Raw genomic sequence first — 14,279 nt, 5'->3', positions numbered from 1 at the left:
GTGGATACAGCAAGCAGTGATGCACGTTACTCCTGGGCTGGCTTACTGATCCAGCTCATTCACTGTACTATAATCTACTCACCCACTTAGACCCAGCGCAATGTAAACTATTCACATACCTGGAAAACATGTAAAAAGTTTAGTGCTTTAATACCAGATGAGGTTTGGATTTAGTCAGCAGAGCGTTGGTGACAATACTCTACAGCAGTGCTTCTCAAACTATTTCTACTGGAGCCTCAGCCAACAGACCAAGGCAATGCCTGGGCCTCACCAGACTGACCAATAGGATGCCTGGGCCTCACTATCTGTGGTGAAAGTCCATTTAAAAGCTGAAAACAATACTAGGGCTACCTTTCACCCATCTCCCAAGCTCTATATACTAATAAATTAGTACAAAATATATTAATAATGTTGCTAAAATTAAGATTTTCGCAAACAGCAAAAGGACTGTGCAGCTCATAGTTACTTTTGTGAAACTGGCTCCCCAGCTGGGCCTCACCAACAACTAGGGGGCGCCTCACTGGTGAGGCCCACCTCACAGTTTGAGAAGCACTGCTCTACACACTTACCATCTGGCTCTGTCATTTTTCATGGTCTTTACTCCGTGGCTGGGTTGCTGTGGCTCCTAAATGTTTCCATTTCTGAATAACTCCACTCATGGTGGGTGATCTATTCTAGAACCATACAAAGGAAGAGAATATTCAGCGGCACTTCACCATAAAATTTCACCTTTATTGATTCCAACACATGCTTCACAGGACTATGAGAGGACGCTCCCTCCCCACCTAGAAGGAAGATATTTCTGACTAGTGACATCCTATTGTAGAACCACGCTGGAATTTAGAATGACCCATTCTTTCACTAATGTTTGTAAAGAGATGCGTCCCCATATCTGTATATATAGAAGTGCATTCTTTGGACAAAGTTGGGGTAGCAGCTTATAATAGAGCCCATCTCCTGTAATTATTTGCACCAAGCAGCAAGCAAGGGAGTGAAGCACAGAGCCATGCACTTCTTCTGGCTACATCTAGCACTTAGACCCTGACCAATGTAAACTTCAGATCTGTCTGTGTGACATGTTAAATTTCAATGACATGATACTAAAGTGGGACTTGACCACTAGGTGGTGTGATTGCCAGTAGAATACACTGCAATACAAACTTTTTTTTATATACATTTGTAGGTATCAATAAACATGTCACAGCCTGAACAAGACATAAAGCAGTCTACTGTAGAAAAAGGGATTCCCACAGCATCCAGGGTGAAAAAAGGTGTGTTTATTCACATATCAGGGTACAGAAATGCAATGCCTTAGGTTAGGTTAAAATGACGGACGTCATTTTGCTGTTTGGCCGCCCATCAGTGCAATGATGGCTGCTGGTACATTATTCTAGTTCAGGTGGACTAATTGGCCTTTGTTCATGTCTTTAATTGAAAAGAGGCTAGGTTCACAGAATGACTTTTTTTGGCTGTTCGATGGCTTTCTTTTTGGGTGTACGTCATTTTGAGGCCAAATAACGTCCACTACTTGGAAATCACAGAAGTCATTGCAAAATTACGAACGTCATTTGACCTCAAACTGACGGAAGTCCAAAAAGACGGCTGTCGAATGGCCCAAAAAAAGACGTGGTATGAACCAAGCCAAACTGTATGTGAACAACAAAAAATAACGTCCGCTGTTTGCACTAGACGTCCGAAAATCTGTGCAGATAAAGTCCGTTATTTAATACATTGTGTGCATTGGACTTCTGTCATTCCATAGACTTCAATTCATTGCATTGAAGTGAATTAAATTGCGGCAAAAACGAAGAGAAAAACAGAGGAAAGGCGTCTGCTTTTTTCTTTTTTTGACATTGTATGAACATAGCCTAATAAAGTAGCTTGATAATTATGGTCCTGAGATTGGATGTCAGCTTTCCTAAAGATAACAGGGGAAACAACAACAAGGTCAACTATATGACCCTCTTGTAATCTAGGATTATAGGATTACTTGGAAGTTTCTGTCCAGGAGTGTCATAGTACAGGGTAAATGCTGTGCCATCTCTGTATCTGCCATAACCCCCACAAGATTACTGTGATACTGTGATACGCCATCCCTTTCTGGGAAGAGAAAAACTTTTGTACATGTCAAACAACTACTGGAGATAAGTGAGCCTGGACCCCAAAATAATATGGCTCCTATACTCCTTAGTGCCTGTGACCCATTTATTGCTGCCTGCAGATTTCTACTACTAGAAAAGTGATCTTTACAATTAGAAACAATGCTTAACCGGCGCCATCAGGTAAGTATAGGGGGCTCTAGCAAGGGGTCGGGAGCCTGTCACGCCGGCATGGGGGGTGACAGGTCCTCTTTAATACTATATCAAGTAGGCAGTAAAAAGCTATATTGATATATCCCATGCTGACTCTATATACCTATGGCTATGTTTGACATATGTATGAGAACCTTTCCAAGCATATATGTCTAACATGATGTGAATGGAACCTCATTTTGAGAAACTCTGAAAACTCCTTTGTATACATGTAATTTTTTATTACATTGCTTATTGCTATGGCCGTGCAGCCTTGACCCTGTCTGGACCCCATCTTCGTTCTGCGTGATGACCCGCTACTGCACGGTGGATAAATTCATAGTGAGAGTATTGGAGTACCTGGAAAACAGCGGTTATCTAGGACTATAATCCACCCTGAAGGTTCTAGTGACCATTAGAGAATGTCAGCTTTTGTACTCTTATTACAATGCCCCAGAAATCTTTCTTGCAGCTGTATCATTCTAGGGTCATATTTGCAGATATCTGAGCAAACAGAAGGACAATAGAGAGATGCAAATGTACAAGACAAGTGCGGTTGCTGGGATCTCTGTCCATGGTGTATGCCAAACTGGATGTGCATATTTCTCTGATAATATCCAAGAGGTGCCAGGGTTCCAGCGTCACTGGTCAGGCCCGTACAATCCCTGTGAATGTCATTTCCATGTGTTTGGTTACACTATCGCAGAGCCAATTCTGCAAATATTTGTATGGGGACAAACACAAATGAGATGGCAAACCTTTTTATGAACTAATGGGCTGTTGTTATTATATTATTACTGGAAGACTGCTCATCGAGGCATGTGCAAATAAATGTACGTTTTAATGCATATGTCTCCATACAAATAGTGGTCTCTCACTGGATAACGCAGAGATGGAATTCTATGTTACTATTTGAATGCAGAACAAAAGGTGAACCCTATAAAACGTGTGGGGTGCTTGGAAACGGCTACCAAAAGGGTTAAGTAGCCTCTAACGTTAGGTGTATATATCAGAGCCATCATTCAGGCCATCATTCATTATTGAACAACCCAATACTTAAGCTGGTCGTTATACCTTTCAAAATCTAAGGGTCCATTTACACAGAAAAATTATCTGACAGATTGTCTGCCAAAGATTTGAAGCCAAAGCCAAAAACAGACTATAAACAGAGATCAGATCATAAAGTAAACCCTGAGATTTTTCCTCTTTTCAAATCCATTTCTGGCTTTGGCTACAAATCTTTGACCTGTTTGCAATTTACATTCAATATTTTTTTTGTTATCATGAAAAACATGGAACTTCCTGTTTTCTGACTCTTTTTTTTTCTCAAAGAGTCAGAAAACAGGAAGTCCTGTGTATCCCAGGCCATCTGAGCGCTCACAGAGAAGGCAGTCATGTGACTGATGGACACATTGAGCCGTGACTCTCTGTACTGGGCGGAATTCCTGTGTTTGGTCTGTTTTTTACAACCAGCACAAGTTAGAAAATCTGCCTTCAGTAGCCTGGACCTGGATTTCTGGTAAGTACAGCTTTGTTTTACAGCATGATAACAACAACAAAAATAATGAATGTATATTGCAAACTTGCTTTATTTCACATCTACTGTTGATTTAGATTTTGAAAGTTATAACGACAGGTTCGCTTTATGGGGTTATCCAGTGCTACAAAAACAAGGCTACTTTCTTCCAGAGACAGCACCACTCTTGTCTCCAGTTCAGGTGAGATTTTCAATTTTGCTCTATTCACATCAATGGCACTGAATTAACAAACTCCACCCAAACTGGAGACAAGAGTGGTGATGTATCTGGAAGTAAGTGGCCATGTTCTTGTAGCGCTGGATAACCCCCTTTAAGCCTAACCTAACCCTACCATGTAAACATACAGCAGTGGTCTTCAACCTGTAGATCTCCTCTTGTTGCCAACGGCTATCCAAGCATGATGGGTGTTGTAGTTTTATAACAGCTGGAAAAACATGGGTTGAAGAACACTGACATACAGTAAGACTAGTACCCAAGCCAGGGAGTAAGGTATGCTACTGCCTGCCTCCCCTCGCTTGTTCTAATGATCATGGGCCTCTCAGCAGTAAGACCCAGTGACATGTCAAAAGTTTTTGTAAATGACAGGCACATTTTAAAACAAAATTCACTACTAGTGGTAAGCAAACTTTTCAGAAGTTCTGGTTTGCACATACCTGAACGATCAGCATTTGAATCCCGCTGCCTGGAGAAGGTGGATGCAGCCTAAGGACTGCCAGGAAAACATGCATACAGCTAGTCCTGGAAAGCCCCTTTAAAAGTTGAGCTTTTTTTTTGGTTTTGGTGACAATCGCTTATTGTACCCGACCAAGTAGTTCCAAGTAAGTTCCTGAACAGTCTGTAAACACATTGAAAACTTTTTCTAGTGTTTGTGGAAAAAAAAACCTTATGTGTCCATAATAAATCTGGAGGACCTTGTACAGGTTATTGTGATAATCATCATTATAAATGCTACTAATGCTGCGTTTACACGAAACGATAATTGGCCCGATTAACGATGTCGGAGTAACGATTTTTTTTCACAACGGTCAGCCTTTAGACGGTACAATATATCGTACTGAAATTCCCCTTAGCGATCGTTTTGCGATCGCTTAAGCCTCACACATTGGTTAAATCGGCGAACGACTGTTCACACGGAACGATTTGCTAATTTCTTGCCAACGACGAACGACGATTTTGGAACATGTTGTAAGATCAAAATGAACGATTTCTCGTTCGTGGTTTGATCGTTCGCAGCGTTTACACGTACGATTATCGTTCGAATTCGATCGCTATCGTGCGAATTCGCACGATAATTGTTTCGTGTAAACGCAGCATAATGTGTTGATATCAGTATTCTAAACTAGAGAGAAAAAAGCAACCAAAGACAGCATCTCTCCAAGGTGGTAAGCTGGATTACTTTATTGTGCTAATCTGCATAGAAAAATACGACATATTAGACAGAAGCAGACCTGGTCGGGGACTGTGCATCACGCTGAAGTGTTCCACTGATCTTGGTATTCTAAACTATGTATTCATATTACTTGTAGTCTTTATCATTTCCTGTGATTTTCCAATGTGTTCCTTAAACCTGTTGGTTATTTCTTATTTTTGGATAAGGCTAAGGTCACATCTCTCAGGCACCAGATCAATAAATGCTGCATGCCTGATGGTGGATATGTCTGCAGCTCTAGTTCAGCCTATTGGGCAACAGATGACATGTCAGAATGTTGCATCTGGTGTAGGCCTTTGTACCCATCACGGACAGTGTTGGACTGCCAGACATATGTGAACCCAGCCTAAGCTGTTCAGAAAAAAAAAAGAAATATTGGGTTGGCAACCTTATCTGGTATATATAGGAGGCTCCAGACTCAAACAGCTTCATATACGGTACATAAAGTTTATTTTTTTTTAAATACTTTACTAAGGACTTTGTAAAATAAATGCACTCAAGTTGTCAGTCTGTATGCATTAGAGTATATTTACAGCCATTACATTATTTATAATGTTTCTATAACAATGTATGGTTAGAATATGTGGATATACATGATCCTATTAGCCCTCTTTAATGACACATTACACAGAGATACAACAAATTTTAAGGTCGTCCACTAAAAACGTGTGTGAATATAGCCTAGATATGAAATACTTGAAAAAGAATATAACCAGGTAATTAAACAATCACTGCTAGTTACTATACATACTGTACATGCCCTTTACATACATGAGAATATAATATACACCTTAATAATTAGGAAATGAGAGTAATACAAGGGTCTCCTCTGGATATTGCACAGGGTATTACTGACGCTTGGGAAGGGTGACATACTTGTATAATATTATGGATGAAATCGTTCTGTGGTTGATAGGTACATATAGACGGATGTCACACACAAGGAACGTTCACAAAGGCGCCCAGTCTTTGCATGGTTTTGTTCCACTTGAGTATCATAGGTAAGTACAAGTTCATGTACAGTTTTTGCTAAAAAAAAAGTACTTCTGTCACTTCCCTTGACATGTACCACAGACCCCCACTGATAATTACATACAGCAGGGAGAAGAGTGCAGCACCCCCCGTCCCCATCTCATTGCAAGAGTTGGGTTCTATAGTAAGTGTATGGAGCGCATCTCCTGCAATCAAACAAGTAGTGCAGTCAGGGAGAGAGTTGAGCAAACAGCCTATGGATATGTTCGCACTACTTAAGTTCCATGGAAATCACGGCCGTTGTTTAAACATAGTATACACTCCGGCCGGGATCCCTAGTGACGCCGTAGAAAACTGACATGTCAGTTTTCTGCAGCCGCTATCCAGTGAATAGCGGCCACAGAAAACCCTGTCAGTGCACACTATAGAGTGAGTGGCTCCGGCCGCTCGCTCCATAGTATGCTGTAGGGAGTTCTGATGTGGGCGCGCACTGATGTGCCCGCATTAGAACTCTGCGGAGCTAAAGATCATCCAGCCAGTACTGAGCATCTGGCCGGGATGGTCTTTCCTGAGACCGGCCGTTCCGTGACCCGGCCGGGTCACAGAACGGCCCGGTCTCATACGCAGTCTGAACATAGCCTATGGCTGTATCCATATTATTCTGCACTCCCTAGGGCTGCACCCAACTTCAGCAGCCACCGCTAATCAAATGTCACATGCTTGACGTTTGTTCAGCCCCAGTAAGTATTCAGCCACACTCTTCTCCCATCTCTTTCTAGTGATCGGTCTGGCTCTTAAAGGGGTATTCCACTCAAACATAACTTTTTATATTTTTTGCTCCCCATGGTGAGACTAACAATTCGTTCCATACTTGTTATTATCTATTTAGTCTCCTTCGCCCAGTTCTCAGCTGCTGCTTTCTGCTGAAAACACAAAAATCTATGTGAGACAGCAGCTCTCTTCTGAGACAGCTGATGTAAACAATTTCCTGACTGGATTTATCTGCAACTTTGTAACTTTTTTGTAATGCTGGGAGGGTTAATCACAGTGTGTTCATTATCAACTTGACCTCAGAATACCACTTCCAGCATTACAAAGAAGCTACAAAGTTGCAGATAAAGCCAGTCGGGGACTTGTTTACATGAACCGTCTCAGAAGGGAGGGGGGAGGAGGGGGAGACAGAGAGAGAGGCTCACACACAGATTTTTTGTGTTTTCAGCAGAAAGCAGAAGCTCAGAACTAGGGGAAGGAGACTGAATAGATAATAAGTACAGAAAGAATTGTTACTCTCACCATGGGCAGAAACACATCAAAAGTTATGTTTTAGTGGAATACCCTTTTAACACCAATCCCTCTACCAATTTCAACTTTTTTATTATTATTATTTTAGGTTAGATTCACACAGGACAGAATTGCAGTAGTTATCTAATCCTATTAAAAGTGACAGTTAAGGCATCTGCAGCGTATTTCCCTGCGAATTCGCAGCGTGAAATCAGCTGCTGATCCATCCTGTGTGAATCTAGCCTTAAGGTGACCAACCATCAGGGAGTGCCAGAAGGTGGATTCAGCTAGTTTTAGCCTAGTTCACACCGAGCTCAAGCATTACATTAAGGCTATTATTTAACAGCAAATATTGGGCAATTTTTCAAAACAATGGCCCTTGTTTTTTTAAGTAACTGACGCTATTTGCCGTTGAATGATTGCTCTCGACTAAAACGGCCGTCATTTCAACGTTTTGTAAACATAGCCATAATGTGACCCGTTAGCTGTATTTCTACAATGAGGACTGAACCAACTAGAGCACTGAACTATAGACCTGTGATCTACCTGGCACCCATCTGTGATCTGTTAGTACGGTAGATTGCAGTAAATTGGGAAGCTGGCCTAGGCTATAGGTGATAATCAGGACATAATCAAAACATAAAATTGATGAGGCGTGATCAGAATATTTACATGAGAAATAGTCATGAAGAGATAACGTTCTCTCCTATCCATTAGTTAATTATTGGTGTTATTATAAGCCCTTATGGTCACCAGATATAATCGTACCTGTAGTTATTCATTGTAACTTAAAGGGGTTGTCCGGGGAGCAGTAGATGGCTTAAGCCTTCTGTTCCCCACCGCTTACTTCCTTGACCTTCCATGTCCATGTTATTCCAAGTCACAATCATCGTGTGCTAGTCGTCTTCTGCTCCCTGGACAACCCCTTTAACCAGATTCCGTATAGTCAGGCCTGCAAACCTACATAGGTTAGAAGAAAATAATAGTAACGTTGATTTTGTGCATTCTTCTATTTTAAATTCTTTCAGCAAGATTATTTAGCGTTCATTTTTCCTGCCTATTAATCTTTAATCAATTATTGACATGGAAAAAATAAATGCACCCAGATAGAATTGTTGGATTGCGGCACAACTCAGCGTGCAGATATGTAAAGGATTACCAGACACTGGATCTTGCCATAAAAGTGCCTTCCCTCCTACCCTATAATGGCTCTTAGAGACTACTTTCTGGTAGTGTACCTCTTGGTGAGAGATAGTTGACTGTTAGACATATCTCTATGATTACTAAATGTACTAGCCGACATTTTGCCCAGTTAGCAGACTTTGAGATGCATCATTGGACTCAAGAAGCAAGATGGTTGTTTTGACAAATTGCCCAGCATCTAAGACTTGTCCACCATCCAGACACAGGTGACTCCTGTCTCTGCCCTATCCCTCCATACCCAACCATATTTTGTATCCTCCCCCTCCCCCCCCCCCCCCCAAAAAAAAGTACCCTTTCACTAATATTGCCCTCCCTTCTACTATATACTGTATGGTCATTATATTCACATAAAGTTTCATTTGATTCCAACAATCCGTTCATGGTGCATTTTTATCTTTTTTTGGTCAATGATTGTATATGTGAATTATGGCCGCATCATATGTGAGTGATATATTCATTGTGGATACATGTAGTCTCGGAGTGACCTCCTGTTTCATCCTTGATGACATTGTAGGCCCTTTCATCTGCAGTGGTAAGTCGGAGGAGCTTGTAGGCTGCAGTCCTATATTTCTTTGAAATGAAGTTGTAGAGGATTGGGTTGATGGAGGCGCTCAGGTAAAAGAGCTGCATGGCGACTAGGTTGAAATACTGTGAAAATGTCATTGACTCATAATCATGTGTGTCCATGAAGATGATTCTTCCCATGTGAAATGGCAGCCAGCAGATTATGAAAGAAAGTACAACCACAGCTACAAAACAAAAGGAGAGAATACAGATAAATTTATAGTGTAATGAGGTGTCAGTCCCTAAAGGCGGTCATCATACACCTTAGACTAAAGATGACTTTGGTGGGTTTAGCTGACTGTCTATGGCAGGGATGGGGAACCTTCGGCCCTCCAGCTGTTGCAAAACTACAATTCCCATCATGCCTGAACAGCAAAAGCTTTGGCTGTCCAGGCCTGATGGCAATTGTAGTTTTGCAACAGCTTGATGGCCAAAGATTCTCCATTCCTGGTCTATGGTGTTTGGCGCACGAACAAATCTTCGTTACATGCAAACACTACTGGAAATAGGGGCAAAAACTAATGGACTCAGGTTGTGTATTTCGTATATACTTGATCTTTTAAGACACTAAAAACACCAACCACATAAGATACAGTGAGCCACAGCTGATGGCCATGAAGAGAAGTTGCATGGGAGGAAATAAGGGTTCAAGCTAAAATTTAGCAGTAGTACAGTACTGTGCAAAACTTCCAGAAGGTGTAGGAAAATTCTGCACAAAAAGAATGCTTCTAGGTACACCTGTACACACATTGTCAAGGAGTTTGACAGCATTTTTCCCCACATCTGTCTAAAGCGTTTGGACAGTACAGTATATAATCCTTGGAGATAGGTGAAGCATTAGGAAAACATAAATGGGCATAAAGCTGCAATACCAGATACAGCTAATGCGAAGATGAAAAAGCAGACTTGTGTATCTAATCCAGAACAGCTCATTTACAAGAGGAGAGAATCTTGTTAGGATATCATGTGTGTATAATGCCTTCCAGCTTATCTAATGGATCCCCAAAGATCCAGACATTTCAGCTACATCATTTACTGACTGATAACTGAAGCAATGGTCTCATGGTCACTCAACAACCCAGTCTGATATCATTGGCTCCTGGACTTAGAAGTTTGGTGAAAAGTTACATAACTAGTGTTGAGTAGACTTGCTGAACTGTTAGGGTTCAGCAATGTTCTCTAATGGTGCGTTTACACAGAGAGATTTATCTGACAGATTTTTGAAGCCAAAGCCAGGAACAGACTATAAACAGGGATCAGGTAAAACGCACCATTAGAGAATGCTCAGCATTTGACTACTGACAGCTGGAGAAGTTGGATTCTGCCCTAGGTCTGCCAGGAAGACATGGATACAGTCTATGACCTACTGCTGTATGCATGTTTTCCAGGACTCCTTATATCAGCATCTAACTTCTCCAGCCGCCAGGAGTCAAATGCAGCGCGTTTGGTGATCGTTGCTGAACTCAACCAGTTTGGTGATTCTGCTCAACACACGTAACTCTTTCTCAAACTGTCAGACTTAAAGCATTACTGCCATTTAAGTTGATGTTTCTTGCACACGCCAAAAGTTTAGATTGGTTGGAATTAGAGAATCTCTCATCTAACTGAAACGAAGTACTTTGTTTGATCTGCGCTCCGCTCATCAAACTGGCAACCTTTCTCTGCTCCCTGTCACTCCTCCAAGGATGCTGGGAAAAGCTGGATCCAATCCTGGGAATTTTCTCTCAGTATCCCAAGATTGGATCCAACTTTTCCCCAGCACCTGGGGTAGAGCAGCGGAAAGCAGAGCAGCACTAAAAGGCTGGCTGCTAGATGATCGGAGCGAAGATCAAACAAAGAGCTTCACTTTGTGTAGATGAGCGATTCGTTGGAATCTAGTTGGAATCTCAATGCTAAAATGACACCCCAACCAATCTAGATATAGCCAGGTGAAGCATACAGCAATGCTTCACTCCCAGGCTTTGTTGGTCTATGCAGACCATCTCTTGTAATCAGTAGGATTGAGCCAGGGAGTAAAACTTTGCACTCCTCATGGTTATATCTAGTAAGCTGAGGTCAGAGCACCAAGACCCTGACCAGTATAGACTTTTAACATAGGTTTATTTAAATAACAGTAAACCTTGTATTGTTCCCAGTGATTTGATACGTGTGTAACTGCAATATCGTTTGTCACCTTGTTTCATGCTCACAGCAATGTGCACAGACCATCTGCAGCAACACTAAGGGTATGTGCACACTGAGGAATAGGGGAGGAATTTGAAGCGGAATCCGCTCTTGAGCAATGACCCACTGTGTTCTGGGGTTTCCACTCTGTTGTTGAATTTTCTGCCGCAGATCTGCTTTCCACCCAAAGAATTGACATGTAAATTCTTTGGGTAGATTCCACTAGAGGAACCCTATAGAAGTCAATGGGATTTGAATTCTGCTTGAATTCCACTCAAATTCTGCCAGAGCTGAATAGGTGAGGAATTTCAAGCAGAAAACTTTCCTCTTCAATTCCTCAGTGTGCACATACTCTGAAGGTCTTTATTACACACACACATAAATACTCTGTCCTCTCATATTGCCTCCAGGGAACACTGCATTTTCCCTTACAAGTAATGCTTTTAGAAGAGCATCCCTCCCCAAGGCTGAAATCACACACAGCATTTTATAGAACAACTCTGTAATGTTTCAATCACTTTTTAAGATAAAGCCGGGATTAACTATATGAAACCTTAGACATATATGATTACAGTAAACCATATCACTAGTCTGTCCAAAAAGAAGCTGTAATGTGGTTATATGCCAAAGCTGATATTCTAAGTAAAAATCTGCAGCCATGTATGGGGGATGGCATCTCCAAAGGCAGCTGTGCATGATTTACGTATATATAAACCCTTATGGAATTAGTTATATAAAGCTATAATAAGATTCATTAAACACAGTAATATTCTGGCAGGCAGTGACTAAACTGAAGCTTGGTGCAAACTGATGTCAAATGGATTGTAAATTACAAGGGATTTCTACTGTCTCATATGAATGGAAAGGAAGAACGTAATACGTGAAGCTCACCTTCCCTTATTAATCTGCTCGGTTAGACCCCTTATCCTTTATGTAAAAGGGTTCTTGTAGTTGACCCTAAAGCACTGCTACATTACAACTCAGGGATATTAGAAGAGGGTGGTTGTCTCCATTCATGTATTCTAAATATCATACTGGTTATTGGTTGCATCATGGACGTTATAGTAAGAGTTAATTCTTCCTCTTTGTATAACAATCCACTAAAGATATCTAGTAAAATGATAAAGTACAATGTTGGACACTTACCTAGGATTTTGACTGTCTGTTTGTGACATTTTTCTCGATTTGCCACATTAGGACCACGAAGAGTGTTTTTGCTTTTCCATAACTTTTTACCAATAAAGCCATAGAGAACAGTCAGACATAACATAGGAAAGAAAAAATAGACCGTTGTCACCCACATCATGATCTTAAGGAGTCCAGACTCCATGGCGTACCTTGTATACCTACACTCCCAGCTGATTTTGGAGAAAGCAGTGGAGTTGTAAATTTGTACATTGTCAATAAGGTTATAAAGAGGAGCAGCAGACAAGAGTGCAACAACCCATAGAAGAACAATCACCATCTTCACCCTTCTCTTGGTAATACAGACTTTGGCTTTAAGAGGGAAACATATAGCGAGATATCTCTCAATGCTCAATGCAGTGATGTGTAGAATGGTGGAGTATGTGCAACCTTCACTAATGAAACATAAAAATTTACAAAGAAATCCTCCAAAGATCCAAGGTATTGACCTCCAGAGACGGTACAGGTCAAAAGGCAAGCAGAGGAGAATGATCATGTCGGACACAGCCATGCTGGATAGGTAGAAGTTTGTGGTTGTGTTCATTTCTTTATACCTTTTAATTATAAGGATAGTGATGGTGTTCCCAATGAGCCCAGCAACCATTATGACAAGGCAGATTATAGTGATTGGAATGAGTATTTGGATGGAGAAAAAGGAGCAAATGCTTTCTGTGCATGGCGGAAGGTCAATTTGAGCATAACTATAATTGACTTCATTGCTGACATAGAAACTTGTGGAATTCTTCTGCATTATTGAAATCTGGGTGAAGTTACTCAGTACAAGATGGATCCTGCTTCACTGTATGAGCTACAACCAGTGATGCTTGCGAAGGTTCGAACTCATTGATTTCAATGGAGAATCGTAAGTTACAAGGCAAGTTCTAAATGTTCGAAAACCGAGACGTAGGGCATCTTGTTATGGGCGATGAAAGCCACTTCGCTCTACGTGATCCCTTTTTCAGTCTTAGAAGGTCTTATTCATTGGCAATAAACTCTGCAAGACTTTGATTATTTCAGTTGTGGTATCCATACAATCCTCTGTACTTCTAAGAGAATAGACTTCAAGCCCGTTAAAGTAAATAGGTTCTTCTTCAGACAAGAGAGTTGCACTATCATCATAGGTTGGATCCCTATAAAAAAAGAAATCTTCCAGTCCACATGCAGCCAGCACGAGATGGGTTTAGGATGATCTCTGTTGTATCAAGTCCTCTGCACATTAGCTGCAAACAACTTAAGGCTGGTGCTTAGAGAAGCAGCAATGTCCCCACCCCAAAGCTTTATCACTTCTTTGTAGAATACGCCTCCTGCTTTTACTCATTGCTACAAAGATTTGGAGTCCAGTGTTGCCTAATGCTATTCTGTATAATGAGAGTTTACATTAGCAATGCCATCCGGCAGTTAAGACTACAGTCCTCAGCATACACTAATATGCAGTGCTTTAAAAGCTGTCAAAGGCAAATGCTGCACTGAAATCAAGTGAGAACTACGTATTTGTAATTCATTCCACTCCACCTGTATGACTGGATTGCATGGATGAGCACCATCACTATTAAAATGTGAGCAGCAATCAATAGATAGATAATAGTAATATATAGCCGGTGTTGCAATTGCTTTTTCCTTCTAACCTAGTTGGTTACTAGAAAAATTGGTTAG

General features: G+C 41.1%; 1 protein-coding gene across 1 annotated transcript; it reads right to left on the bottom strand.

Annotated features, from left to right (window-relative positions):
- Window positions 1-9,011: 9,011 nt before the first annotated feature.
- Window positions 9,012-13,825, bottom strand: MLNR (motilin receptor). Its single transcript, XM_069972130.1, has 2 exons — window positions 12,588-13,825; window positions 9,012-9,463 (listed from the first exon to the last, which is right to left on the bottom strand). The coding sequence occupies exons 1-2, from the start codon at window positions 13,375-13,377 to the stop codon at window positions 9,150-9,152; spliced, it is 1,104 nt and encodes a 367-aa protein (XP_069828231.1). The 5' UTR covers window positions 13,378-13,825; the 3' UTR covers window positions 9,012-9,149.
- Window positions 13,826-14,279: the final 454 nt, after the last annotated feature.

The sequence above is a fragment of the Dendropsophus ebraccatus genome, chromosome 5, assembly GCF_027789765.1.
Source record: "Dendropsophus ebraccatus isolate aDenEbr1 chromosome 5, aDenEbr1.pat, whole genome shotgun sequence".
NCBI lineage: Eukaryota > Metazoa > Chordata > Amphibia > Anura > Hylidae > Dendropsophus > Dendropsophus ebraccatus.
This window is presented reverse-complemented; position numbering and strand designations above follow the sequence as displayed.